General features: G+C 36.0%; 1 protein-coding gene across 1 annotated transcript in view; it reads right to left on the minus strand.

Moving 5' to 3' along the window:
* DPYD (dihydropyrimidine dehydrogenase) overlaps positions 1 to 15,528 on the minus strand; it is a gene marked incomplete at both ends in the record, with an annotated part of 823,320 nt that overhangs the window by 21,110 nt on the left and 786,682 nt on the right. Inside the window, one exon of the mRNA XM_079721437.1 lies at positions 226 to 369. Within this exon, the coding sequence (XP_079577563.1) occupies positions 226 to 369 (144 nt within the window). The remainder of the gene's footprint in view (positions 1 to 225; positions 370 to 15,528) is intronic.

Raw genomic sequence — 15,528 nt, forward strand, 5'->3', positions numbered from 1 at the left:
TTTATGGCCTATTTAATACATCCAAAATTTGCATGAAACTCATATTTGACAGTGTTCTAAAAAGTATAAAATATACAAATAAAAGAGGCTATCCTGTCACTGCAGACAGAATTTTTAAAACTGTCAATATATTTTAAAAACAAAATCAGTGGTACATTTAAACAGGAAATAAACACAAACTAAACAATAAAATAGACATATTTACATATACAGCTTAATCTTTACCTTAACAGTGGGAATAGGCTTTTTGGGGATAAAATGGTTTCTCTCAAGTGGTGGAAAAGTTGCATTTTGTTCTTTCAGTCTAATCTTTTCCTCTGCTATGATTTTCTTGCGCTGCTCAAGATAAGGTCCAAAACTTGGCAGTTTCTAATAGGAAAACACACAAATAAGAAAGTATGTTAGCTCACAGAAGAGAAAAATGTGAGGATATAAACACAAATATTATAAACAAACAAATGTGTGTTTTGAGACTGTTTCACATATACTGTAACAAGGTCTTCATTCATTCTTGGACCCTAGTCTTCTACATATCAGAGTCCATTAATTATTAAAAAGAACACAACAGCACAATACCTTTACCAAATATGTATGTATTAAATATACAAATATTAATTGAAATACATTTCTAAACATAATAAAATTCACAATGGTAAACCAAACCATTCACTTAAAACAATAGCTATTAGTTAAACCATTTGTTTAGTTCATATAGACAGAAGGTGAAACCTATTGATGCTTTTTTTCCTCTTCATCAGGTTTTTAGCACAATATAGACACAGCCTAGTCTCTGACAAATGCTTTTGTCAATAGCAAAGGTACTTTGCCAAAGTTCAAATCTGTATCTCTGTTTTATTGTGTTCAAATTCTTACTACATCTCTTTAAAGATTGTAACTAATGTTGATTGCAGTTTACTGGAATAGCTGAAAAACAAAATGGTAAAAATATTGATTTCTCTGCACAGAAAATAAAGTTTATTTTGCATGAAAGAGGCAAAAGTAGAAATGAAAAGCAGAGGAAATATCACAGTGCTTAAACTCTCTCAGTATTCAAAATCACATTATGGAGCTTTAAATCTCAAGGTTATTCAATCGTACTTTAACAAAGTTCGTTTAGAAAGATACCTGGGTGTCGTGGAAAAATGTTAAGTGGTTTCACGTTAACACGAATATGCCCTCATACTATTCATTATCCTACAATTATTTCCTCTTCATGTCATCCTTCTCTTCTAGAACCTTTAATCTTCACTTTTACTGACATACACTGCTGGTGATACACACCACTGAATTCCAAATGTTCTGTGTCTGCCTGGAACCTGGAATTGCTAGGTCTCTTTTCAAAGACTGCAAAAATACCACCACCACCCCCAGCTCTCCTGCAGAATAAAGCAGATTTACCTAGCCAATGAAGGCTTGGAAAACTACAGCATTCCAAGGTCATCCTGATCTCTGCCCTAGCAAGTAATTAGGTGAAAAAATCACACTTGTTTTAAAACACTGGCCTCTACCTACCAGGTTGCATAACACTCTAGGAAAATGAGTTCTCTGGTCCTTTAGAGATGCCACTACAGTAGGTAAACTAAACTTAAACTGTGTCCCAATTTGGCCAAACTGCAACTGAAAATTTATATTTGCAGAAAATATTCATGTGGAACTATCTAAGATTGTTACTTCCATTACCAATTTACTGTAATTATGTCAAAAAGTTGAGCAAATAGAAACAATGTTATGAATGCCAAATTAATACACACAATTAAACCAGAACTATATACTTCATCTCTGCACCTTAATGCTTTTCTAAATTACAATATTTAATGATTACAGTAATATGAAATGATATGACAGAGGAAGAAAATATATGAATATGTTGTATCTATTTTATCATAAAATAAGTGATGCTGTCTTGTTAAAAAGCATAAAATAGAGTATAAAACAAATCCTCAATATTATCACATATGTAAGCCCCTTTAATGTAGAAAAGATAGCGCTTGCTTGTCCTATTATGAAATGATTCTTTTCCTAGGGCAGATGAGGTGTTACAGATTACACTTGGTGCCAAAGAAATGTCCCAAGGGTCCTTTCTTTGGTGAATGTACGTCCACTTGATATAAATCTTGTCAGAATATCAATCGCCCCACACTTCTCTTACACATCAAGGACACCTCTACCCTAATCTTATATCCTTGAAGATTATTATCAAGACTTGTTAGTGTGAAACACATGACCTCTGAGTCTAGCAGATCTCTCATGATGAAGGCAAGCTCTATGAAAATCTGAACTATTATCCTGATTCCTTGATGGGGCCTTACCTTCCTCAACAATATCTCATTCCACCTAAATGTTCTGTAAAATTATTCAAAAGAAATTACTCTCAGAACTTCTAATTTATCTTCTTTTAAACATAGACCAGAGGAAATATTTTTTTCCATTTAGATTATTCTTTATCCAAAGAGAAATAAATCAGTTAAATTTAAACTGTGATGATTTCAAATTGTTCCAATAATGGTAATAATAATAATAATTAATAATAGGAAATCCCTTGACTCAGAATAGAATACAGCCTGAATAGACACCAACCACCTGATATTTTCTGTAACTTTTTTGCCGTGGTTGACCACATTTACCATATTTAACTAATGCAGCCTTTCCATAACTAAAGGTGCTATGATTCTAATGGGCTAATCTTTTATAACTAGTCCTAAGGAGAGGTTTTCAATTTAACATAGAGATTCCTATAGGATTTTCTTTGTGTGTGGGTTGAAGAATCAGTGGGAAAAAAAGAAAACTGTTGCCAAAGTTTTCTTGAAATTGAAAGCACACACACACAGAATATCAGTGACTGCCCCCTCGACGGTCTGCCATTTATCTCCAAATCAAAGAGGGTCTATTTGTATGTAGTTTCTCACTGCCATATGGAGATCCCAGAGGCCGAGTGTTGTAGTACCAGGTTCCAAAACTTCAAGGCTGCCATAGTCATTTTGCTTTCTGCATTAGTATGAGAAATTTCACTGCTTTTAAAAAATTATTATTACATCGCACGTTAGAATGCCTTCAGGATAGCTGAGAACTGAACATTTGAAAAGTTAAGTTTTCTGCAAATAAAAAGATCAATTCTCCCTTGCGCCAGAGGATCACATATTACATTTAGGCATATGTTTGTGTTCAGATCTTGCCAAGGGAACAAACCAAAGCAAAATAAAAATAAGAAAGAGTGAAGGTGAAGGCAGAGCGGGCCACTGTATATGTGTGCAATCAGCGATGATTAATAAAGCATTTAGTTCAAATCTCTATCTGAACATATAGTTAATTGATTTCCTATTGCAGGAGGAGAAGCAGCAGGGCCTGACAGGGCCAGCAGCAGGAACTTTTCCTCTTCATTCATTATTTTCTTGCAGAAAAAGTTGTAGCCTGCGGTAACTCAAAGAGAGCAGTTTTGAGTGTCATGCTATATTTCTTAAACAAAGGAAAAAGTTCTTTAGGACTCTCAAAAGCTGCTTGTAACTGATGAGCTGAAAGAAGCTCAGAAATGGTGTGATTTTTGTTTCAATGCTTTCTCCAGGGATTCATCATTGATGAATTTGTCCTCACCAGAAAAGCTAAATCCTACTCATTTAAAGATAACAGTATCTCACACTAAAACTGTCTCTGTCCAGATATTAAAAGCATTACACTGCCGATAGAAAAGTGACAACATAATGAATCAACAAGGATACCTTAAGCCAGCAAAGCTTTAGGGTAAAGAGGTCTATTTGGATTATAATTTATTCATGGATCAATCTAAAGGTAATTGAGCATATTATGAAGTAGAAGAGGGTTCTTGTTTCTAATAGAAGCAGGCACTAGTATCTTCCCATTTAAATTGCATAATTTTTATGAGAATGGCAGCAAGTTGGCTAATAGCACTGGTCTATAGTGCTGTAAGAGATCAACTCTTATTTTCCTAATCATACTCTCTCATCTGATTTGAAGCAATGAGGGCAAGAAAAGTAATTTCTTTGATATTCAAATGGTAATAAGTTAAAAGATAAAATGATTTTAGGTTTATACTGAGTGTGAGATATATATATATATATATATATGTATATATATAGTGCATAAACTGTAAATATATAGATATACACACACACACACTGAGTGCAATATATATGTGTGTGTATTTTAAATTGTATATATATTTTGCACTCAGTATAAACCTGAAATCCAAATATATATGTCTCATTTCTGTGTGTATACACTGACAGATTGAAGAATAAATTAGAGGTAAAGGTTATAGTATGCTTCACGACTAAGAATTTATTTTATATTTTTTACAAAAACATTTTCACATATGACTTAGTTACACTATCTATCTTTTGTCATTTATTCAACATATACAATATCAAATGCCTACTCTGGGCCAGAAACTGTCCTTTGCTACATTAAAGGTTGAATAATTTCCATACGTAATGTGTGTAATTATCATTGTGACTAATTTTATAAGTATCCCTTGTCATTCATTAAGGGGTAGTGTCAGGCTGAATTATATGTCAAGTATATCTGGTTATTGCAGTTATCTCTAAAGGTATTGTATACAAAGCTCCCTGGAAAACTATTTAATCTCAATCAAATGACCAACAAAGAGAAAAGTGAAGAAAATGAACTTTCAAAGAGTTGATCTTTAACAAAACTCAGGAAGGCAACGGAGTACTCTTGGTTACCTAAAATAAAAAATGCAGGAGCACGATGGCTGGGAACCTGGGTTCTCTGAGTGTGTTCCTAGCACACCCTAATTTCAATCACTGTGCACTTGGCGTGATGCAAGGAAGTATGGGAGACAGAGATGAGAGGTCTCTGTTCTGTTCTGTCTGAATTCAGTTACTTTTCTTCTTCCCTTCCTTCAATTATGACAGTAATCAATTACTTACATTTGATCCTGATTTTTATTCCAAAATCTGCTTTCACATGGCTTACATTCAGAAACTCAGATTTTCCCCATGAATAACTGGCTTGTAATACTTAATCACTGATATAACAGTAAGCCATTTTTCATGATATTATCAGATTTGGACAGTGGAAAACAATAAGAAGACAAAGAGAGAAGGACCATCTGTACATTATATTACCATAGTACTATGTGGTGCCCAGTGGTGCAAATTGGGACACTGGAGTTGGACATGCAAAATATATGAAATTAATGAAATATAACTCTTAGTTTAACCTGATAAATTTAAGTGGACAACTTCTGATCAAAAATGCAATGTCTATAGCAGTCAAAAGCAAAGATAACTCATGCTTCATAGTGAAAGCAGAAAGCCAGCATTTGCATAGTGGTTAGGATACTGATTTAGAAGTCAAATTTGCATTAAAATCACAGTTTTACACTCATTAGCTGTGTGACTATGAGCCAATTACTTAACCATTCTGCTACTAATTTTCCTTATCAATGAAATGAGAATGATAGTATCTAACTCACGATACATTTAATGCTTGGTATAAGCATTAAATGGAATAATATTTGTAAAGTGCATGCCTGCCAATTTATTCCCACAAGCCTTAACTGTTTATGTTGCATTGTGTACCAGGCTCTGTATTTCCACGTTTGCTCATGCTAGAACGAGCCCGCCCTGTCTTTTTGACCTGGTACATGCCCATTTGGTGTTTTCCTCTCAGCTCCATATTCACAGCATCGAAGTAATGTCCTTTACTGACTCCCCTCTGTCCCCAGTGTTAGGGGGGCCTTGCAGTGCTGCAGAGAACTTTGGGCACTTTTTAGCCTTGCACTTATGCCACTGCCTTATCACTATTAGCCTCTGCCTCCATATTCTCCACTTGAGGTCCTAGTTAGTTTTTGGTCCAGCACATAACAGCTACTCAATATGTTTCTTTTTCCCCTTGTTTTTGGCTTGTTGCTTAGCTTTTTTCTCAATAGGTTTTTTAAAACTCGAAAAATTATTGAATGAATGCATGCATGAATATCTTGAATGTATTTTAAAAATCCCGCTGGTTGTTTGAAATGTCAGACAATCCCAAACAATTACTTTCAGAAAGAAATTAAGTTACAGAAATAAGTTCTTTAAAATAAAAAATTATGTCATACTTACACAACAGCTGTGATTCATAAATTTAAAAAAAAACACTTGTAGAGTGCAAGACACTTACAATTTATATATAAAAGACAATCTGTCTCCTTAAAGAGCCTGTAGTTAATAACAATTGCAATACTCCAAGACAGAGGCTGTGGCAGAGGTGACCCAGGATGTCAGATGAACAATGACAATGTGCACCTAACCCCGGATGAGAGGACAGAACTTTTCTAGAAATGACATCCGAGTTGAGTTCTGAAGGATAGGGTGAAAGTCGGTTGGCAAGTAGTGAAGTTGGAGGTGTGAGGGTCAGGAAAGGGGAGGAAAATCCTCCAAGTGGAAGAAACCCCAGAGAGAGAAGGGCAATACTTTGGAAGAGATGCTGGGGGAGCCAGCAGACTGCTGACCCTCTGCTCTGTGTTTAATAAGATACAAAGGGTGAGCAGCTTCTTCCGTGAAGGGGAAGCAGAGCACATTTTGTTGCGAAGTGATGAAGTCGGGGTGTATGTTAGGGAGAATGTCAACCAAGAGAAGAAAATCTAACATGAATGTCAAAGGATGAAGGAGATAAGACTTGCTTTTTGCCAAGGACTGTGCAGGTGCTGGAGCTGCAAAGACAGCCAGGAGGTTGTTCTTTCCAAAAGCAGTTTATGGCCTGTAGGCAGACTGACTCATATTCAATGGAACTGAGGTGAGAACATTATTGTTTTATACTGAAATATCATTTAAATGATGTATAGCAGATTCCTCTAAAGAAATAAACTTCATTGCTTAAAGCGATAACTTTTAAAGCAGTATCTTTAGCTTGGAGTTTGGGAGATTAAGCCCTGATGGCATGATAGAAGAGAAACAAAACCAGAGTTGGTCAAACCACTATACATGAGAAATGCAGAAGAATTTTGAAGCAGAGACGCAAGAGGGAAGAGATATGGGGACATAAGTATATGTTTAGCTGATTCACCTTGTTATAAAGCAGAAACTAACACACCATTGTAAAGCAATTATACTCCAATAAAGATGTTAAAAAAAAAAAAAAGGAAAGCAGAGAGGAGAGGGAAGAGGAACGTGCATGAAGAGAAGGAAAAGCGAGAGATGTAGAGGGAGAAGAGCCTATTGATGTGATGACTGGAGTACTTCTATAAAAAGGAAGCACTAATATCCAATTTTAAGCAATCCAAATCCTCCTCTATGACTCCTAAAACTTTAAAAACGTCTCCTACCCACTTACATATCCTGGAGAGAAATTTGGAAGAAAGTCAGGGAAATAGGGTTGAGTTTCATGGCTGGATTGGCATATAGCTCAAAGAATAGAAACCAACGAGAGACAAGATTTGAGGGAGATTCAGAAATCAGTGGAAATAGGAATTTACTGCCAGAAGTGACATAGAGAACATAATCTCTAGGAATTTTGTAGCAATATCCAGAAGGATGGGACTGGTTGATCTCAGCTGACATTTGGGTTATGTAGGGAATTATAAGGAAGAAAGGGATAAGCAGAGGAAGAGATGCGCAGACAGTTTGATGTAACCCTGATCTAATGAGCAATTAATTCCAACTAAGAGACTTCTTAGTGAAGGAGGAATTTAAATTGTGATGAAAGATTATAAAAGGGAGAAATTGTGTGTGGTGTTGGAAAGGGGGAAAAAAGAGAAAGGAATGGATGAGTAAAGGGTTGAAACAGTAAGAAACTACAGAATGAACTTATTCTTACATGACTAAAACAGAGTAAGTGCCTGAGGAATAGTAGCAGGTAAAGCTGGGAAATCTATGAAGGGCTCTGAATTCTGCGCAAAGCAGTTTGGATTTTTATTCTTCAGGGTGTAGGGAAACACCAGATATTTGAAAATATGTAATCAGGTCTTTGTGGTGGCAGAAAGAAGGATGAATTGTGGGTAGGTGCTTTGGCAAAAAGAGGAGAATGATCCAGAATGTTGGAGATGGGATTCCGGTTGTAGCAGAAAAGGGAGATAGATGACATAACATTTTTTTAAAGATTATACAGTACTCTGGGAAATAGAGAGCCAATACTGACTACACATCCCAACTCCAACAGTACACTTGATTTTCACTCCCTCACAACCCACCAGCTGCTGCACCCCTGCTCTGACAGTGACTCCTGCCTGAAACCACCTAGCTTTCATTCTTTCTGACACAGAACCCTCTCTGACAAACTTCTGTCTCTACCTCTTTGCTACTCATCTTTCTGCAAATGACTCCTCCTCTCTCACCATCCCCTGCTCAATCAGAGTCTCAAACATTTTCAAAATCACATGGGAACTGTGTTCATGGGTGGCTGCATAGGCTGTGAACTACAGAAGAGTTACACCTTAGTGAAAATGAACATAAAACAATGGTGGTAGGGAACCTGGGAAGGATGAAATAGGATTCGTTTTTCTTTCCTTGCATTCTGGAGGACCCCTGCTCGTGTTTTGTAGTGATGATGAATTGGGGGAGAAGTGAAGGAAATCAACTTCCTCAACAGTAGCTCTAGCGAGAGGTGATTGTAAGTTCTATACAGGAAGGAACTGCACCATCATTATTATCTTATCAAAATCAGCATATTTATTGAGCATCGCTATACACCAAGACCTTTGCAAAGCGCATGAGTACCTAATCTCTTCTTCATTGCAACCCCATGAGGTGGGTATTGTTCTTGTCCCCTTTTACAGATGAGAAAACTGAGGTTCAGAAAGGCTAAATAGCTTGCTCCAGTTTTCACTTATTAATAAATGGCAGAGCCAGGATTCAAATCCCAGTCTGCCAGATGCTAGACTCTCTGCTACGTGGTCACTCATATTTCGATGTAGTACTTACAAAGCTTATTAAATGAGTATTTAATGTATTCTTGATTGCTATAAAGAAGCATACTACACACATATTCCATTCCTTGAAATCTATGCTTCCTGTTTTTCTGTGAAGCGAAAAACACCTCACACAGTAGACATCATTAAAGAAAATGCTGAACACATACCATGCAAAATATCTGTATTAGTTTAGTCCTGTTTATTACTGGCCTCAAGTTTAATGAGCTCAAGTTAATACAGGTGAAAGGCCAGAGTGTTACATGTAGCGGTTAATGAAATACCACAGAGATGCTGAGAAAATGATTAGCAGCCAAATGTGAATTTAATATACTTCATTCTCAAGATGCAGCGCCCCGTGGGAGGCATCTTTCTGGGGGAAATAATGTGGTACATTGGAAGTAGCACTTGCTTCTGAGTTGGGAGATGGGGCTCCGATCTTAGCCTTGCTATCAGCTCTTCTTGTGACCTATGACAGTGCAGTGACTCCCTCTTAGTCTCAGTTTTCTTATCTGTAAAATGAGGAGGTTGGACCAGATAATTTACAAGGTTCCTTCCAGTGTGACGTTTTGTTTTGTTTTCAAATTCAGTTAGAAATCCTCAGGGTTTATGTCCAGGTAGCATCACATAGTCTGTGGATGAAACGTTGGATTGAGTCATAAATTATATTGATATATACCTCTTTCCCTCCTGTTTAACTATAGAACATTCTGAATCTGTTGAAGCTGTAAAATATGGATATTATAAATAATGTTTATCAAAATCCTAAGGTTGGAGTTAAACTGTTTTAGGCTTCATCAGTACAACCACAGATAACATTGCTATTTTATCTCATTATTAAATAATGAAATCTGTACAGATAATTAACAGAAATAAAAACAATTTTAAAAAGAAAGCTATTATAATCTGTATAAATTGGGAAAGTCCTACGATCACAACTAACACTACACTGTAATTATCTTTACAAAGTTTGATGTCTAGTTACAAACTCACCTGAGACATACTCTATACAAAATCAACTACACACATATTAGAAGTAGATATAAGTGATAACAGGCATGAAATTGCCAAGTGAGTAAGATTAAAACACAAATACACTTCAACTGCATTTGTGTATATTCAAAGTTTTAGGTTGTTAAAGGAAAATAGAGCCTTCTACTAAAGCAGTGCGATATACAGAATGGTCACTCGTCTTGGGATGCAGAGACTAAGACGCTTAGTTTCTAAGGCAAATCACCTGCCCCCTGTGAGCCTCAGTTGTCATCTGTGTAAAACAGAAATAACAATGACCACTCTTCCTCCTTACTCTTCATAATTTTTTGAAATAGGAAGGCACTAATAGATTACTAAAATACAGCTTTTACCATTTTAAAAACTATAAAGCAGCATAGAACCCAAGTGTTATTTTAATATGAATATAAATATGATTTATGCTCAATATGATAAATATAAAGATGAAGTATGTTGAATTATAAAAATGTCACAAAATACTAGCTACACATGAAGAAAGACCTCCTGAGCTATAGTTCTTCCAATGCTTTAGGACGACTTGAATAAAATAATTGGCTTTTGAAATCCACCTTCAAAATGTTACTGCTTTCATGGCTAAATATTGCATAGAATGTCAAGGGCAAACACCAGTAAGGGAAAATGGAATAAAAATTACTTCATTCAATGGTATGGAAGCAAAGGAAAACAGAAAAATGGAGTGATGAAGAAAATGGGACTGCTGCTATAAATAAGAAAAAAGCATTCAGGATTCAGGCTATATTTGGAGCCAGAGTAGAAGATTAATCAATCTTTTCCATATTTATTCAATATGATACCTAACATTTCCCTACATGAAAACACCTGGATGACTGCTTTAAGCCTTCTTACCACAAAGTGTGGCACAAGACAAAAACTGTTACATTTTGATCCAATCAAAACTATGTGGAGTTACATTTCAGGACATACTGGAAAAAAAGATCATTTTGAAAGTCAAGTTTTAGGGTTTCTATGCTAAGCAGGAGATTTATATTGGAGAGAAAATAAAAGTAAGTGCAGGTTTTTAGTTGAAAGGAAAAAACTTTTCTAACATAATTAATTACCATGCTAGTAGGAAGTATTTAACATGGGAAAAGAATCTTTTATATGCATGGCAAAGTGCTCCATAAACAATAGCTTCTGCATACAGAATAGAAAACACTAGCTAACATCCATCTGTAACATCAGACTCATGTCCAAACCTAGGTCACTACTGAAGGCAATCCTTGCCCCACAGATTCAGATTTTCCTCTCTGTCTCTCTTCCACATCACTTTCTAAACTATAATACCATTATTTATGTATTTTCTATTTTTCCGAAGAGATCATAAACATTTTGAGAACAGGATAGTTTTTTAACATGTTTTATCATTCCTCTTAATTCTTTACACATAGTTGGCTTTAATTAAATATTTGATGAATGAATGAAGGATTAAAATCAACAGAAAGCTGTGCTGATAAGAAATTTCAGCTAACCATATGTGGTCACAGCTTAATGATGACAATAAGTGATCTAGTCTAAACACTTTTTGTATAAAATATTCAGAAAGATTCTCTCTATGCACAATGCTGGGCAAGAGTGGGATTGATCTAATGCCTAATGACCAGGCAAATAAAATTTGGCCTGAGCCATAATATTGCATAAACCAATATCTGATAATAACAGGGAATTGTAAAAACAAATAGCATTTGTAGTGATAAGGTATTGTAAGGTATAATTCCAGTAATCAATTTATATTCAATGGCTTAGAGCTCAATACAAATAATTTCTTTGTATTTTCCAGGTTCTTTGTTTAAAGTTTTCTATCAAGAAAATAGTAATGACCAACTATTTCATTTTACTATTCATAACAAAAAAATCAAACAACAAAACATTTTATAGACCATAGTTACAAAAACCATTATTTTATCAAAAATTTACTTTGAATAATTGTGAATCTAGGCAATCATCACATTAAGTCAAATACTCAGCTTCAGGGAAAGAATAATCTACTTGATTCTGTGGCCTTTACAAATGCCATATGGTTATGCAGTACATGCTACTGTTCTTTTGACCCCCTACCCCAGCCGTTGGCTGCCATAGTCTTTTATAAAGATGAGCCTAATGCTTTGCATTGGCTAATACCACAAAATGAGGACAGCAGTCAAAGAAACCAGCCATTAGTACATAATTTTCTGAGCTTCATCAGACATAAGCCAATTGTTGAATATCACATGTCCTAAGAAGCATTAGCACCAAACTCTAAAACTCTTATGTAGCTCTAAATTTCTAAAACCATAAAACCATAGCGGTTATGGTTTTAGAAATTGTTTTTGTGTATTACCTCAATTTCCACAATAACGTAATTATTATAATATTGCCGAAACTTGAGGCCCACAGATGTGGCAAACACTCAATGCCCAAGTCCACATAACAGTAGTCAGCAGAGCAAACTCAAACCTAGGTCTCCCAACTCCAAGCTTAGCCCCTTCTCCTCTATATTGACTGGCCATGTCCTTCCCAAGCTTTTTAGCTGCTATTTCACCAAAAATTACTGTATGGTTTTTGACATTTGACCAAGGGAAAGATCTAATAAAATGTGTTCTTGTGGAAGGCTCATTCTATGTGCTAAGCATTGAAGATATAATAGACGGTAAAATAGATATGATCCCTATCCTCAGGGAGTTTGTAGTAGTTTGTCATGTAATCGGATTAAACATAAATAAATAATCCTATGAATATATACAACATTTATCACGATTTTCAATGATATATAGTTATCTGATTATTTGTTTAAAGTCTAATCCTATCAGACAGCAACCTCTAACCCTTTGCTTTACTTACCAGGCAAAATCTTAGCCCATATTTAACCCAATTATCCAGCTATTCTATATTTACACTTGAAAACTGAATATGGCTGGAGAATATGACTGCTCCCCATCCCCCAAATGGGCAGTAAGTACCCAATAAGCCTTGGTCATTCTTGAGCTTCCTCACTACAAAACGACATTCTCATACCTTCTTCTTTCTCCTAAAAGCTAAACTGCCACTCCTTCTCATTGTTAGTTGATGATCTTGGTTAAAGATCATTACATTATTGGTTAACATTTTTGAAGTAATTGTTGTAGTCTAAATTTTATAAATCCACCTCATCTGTGCTATCATCCTTCAACTTTTCTTCTTGCTATGATGGGAAGTGTCCTGGTTCTTTCAAAGGCTCCACTGAGGGCTCTATCTCACATCTGCCTGGTCATCCAAAGGAATGTGCCTCTGTAATTTTTATCTCTGCCCACCCCATGATTCACTCTCACTTTTAAAAAGTATTCCATTAACACACAAATGTGCTTTAATCTCTCATCCTGAAAACAGATACATAAAACAAATAAAATAACTCCTTTGAATCTACAGCCACTTCTAGGTATTGTTTATCTACTGCCTTTTAAATTTCTTTTAAGAATGGTTAATTGTGTCTGTCCTCACCCTCACCTCCCATTTACTCCTCAGTATACTCTTTTCAGGAATTTGGCCTCCATTCCAAACCATGGAAATGCTTTGGTAATGAGGTCAACAAACACCTTTATTTCTCAAATTACGTGGCCACATTTTTGTGCTCATTTTACTTTATCTCTCAGAAATATTCAACCTAGGTAAGCCCTCCCTCCTTCTTAAAATACTCCCCTTCTTTTCCTCCTACATCACTTCTGTATTTCTTTTGCTGGTTAAATCTTTCTTTGTGAAACTTAGAATATCCAAGGCTCAGTCCTAGCCACTCTTTTTCCCCCCTCTGTTGACATACTCTTTCCAAGTGATTTAATCTTGTCTTATGGCCTTAAATATCATTTAAACTGTGGCTTTCAAATTTATAGCTCCAGTTCTATTCTTTAAACTGAGCTCTAGACTCTTATGTCCAGCACCTTAATTAAATGTTGAGAAGCAATCTCAAAAATTAACATGTCTTAAGTAGATTCCTTGTTATTTCACTCCAAATAGGTTTCTTTTCTAATCTTTCCCATCTCAGATAATGGAGTGACTGCTCACCCATTTGCTCAAGTAAAAACCCTAGGGTTATTCTGGCTTCTTTCTTTCCCTTACCATCCTGCGTAGATGAATCCTTCAGCAAAACAGCCAGGCTCCACCCCCAACACACATCCCCAAACTCCCCACTTCTCACCATCTTCATTGATACAGCACTAGTCTAAGGCTTCACTGTCTTTCACAGTGAACATGGCAATAGCCTCCTAACTGATCTGCCTGCTTTCTCTTTTGACTTGCTATAATGTATTCTCCACATAGTAACCAGAGCAGTTATCTCAAACACAAATGAGAACAGGTCATTCCTCTGCTTAAAATTCTCCAATGATTTCCCAGCGCACTTAAAATAAAATCTGAAAGCTTCACAATGACTGCAGATTTATCTGGTCCCCGACTACTTCTTCAGCTTTCTTTTTTACTGTTCTCCTCTTAATTCACTATACTGCAGGCACACTGGTCTTGCTTTTCTCAAGTCTTATGAACTCCTATAGCCTTAGGGATTTTACAGTTAAAGTAGGCCCTCCAAATCACACTCTGTGTATCTCCCTTTTAATAATAATCCTATAATTAATTAATTAATAAGTTCATTTCTCCATCCTCTCTAAAAGGTATGAACTACCAGATAGGTCATTCATCAATTTTGTTCACTGATGTTTCCCCAGAACCTTGAACCCTGACTGACTCATTGTATATTCTTAGTGAATGAAGGTACTGGGTGGCAGTATATTTAAGATAAACAGTGCAGTCCTTGAACTGAACTTGGCTTCCAATCCTGATTCCATTATTTACTAAGTTTTTTTTTTTTTTTTTTTTTTTTTTTTTTTTTGCGGTACGTGGGCCTCTCACTGTTGTGGCCTCTCCCGTTGCGGAGCACAGGCTCTGGACGCGCAGGCTCAGAGGCCATGGCTCACGGGCGCAGCCGCTCCGCGGCATGTGGGATCATCCCGGATCGGGGCACGAACCCGCGTCTCCTGCATCGGCAGGCGGACTCTCAACCACTGCGTCACCAGGGAAGCCCTATTTACCAGGTTTTTGACCTAGTCAAATTTTGCTTAACCTTCATATTATCTCAGTTGCCTCATTCATAAAATGGGAATAACATTTCATAGGGTTGTAGAAAGGATTATATAATTTATACACTGTATATAAAATGAAGCTAGAGCTTTGTAAATAGCAGGCACTTAATAAATGTTAGTCCTTGTCTTCAACATCATCATTATTATAGAAATTCCAGCAGTGTATTATAGTTTTTTCAATTATTATCTTACATGTGCTTTAGCATATTTTGCTATGGGCTTACCATTACCCTAGAATTAACGTTCCCCTCCCTCCAGTAAACTATTTTTCCATCTTTTACAAGGAAAGTCAATGGATTAAGCATGTTTTACATGATGGAAAATTGTTTATTTTACATCCAGACTGCATACCCTCTATAAAGTAAGAATTGCTCACATAATTTTATAATTTTATGCTCCGTATGTTTAAGTAAGTAGAATTAAGGAAATGAAGATTTGATAGTTGAGAAGTAAATGTAAACACTAGTGCTTAAAGAATGAAGGCAAGCCCATTCTGTAGCCTAAAGTGAATGCTGTCACCTGTAGGGGTTGGGGAAAGATCCTAAGATCTGA

The sequence above is a fragment of the Hyperoodon ampullatus genome (assembly GCF_949752795.1).
Source record: "Hyperoodon ampullatus genome assembly, chromosome: 2".
Classification (NCBI taxonomy): domain Eukaryota; kingdom Metazoa; phylum Chordata; class Mammalia; order Artiodactyla; family Ziphiidae; genus Hyperoodon; species Hyperoodon ampullatus.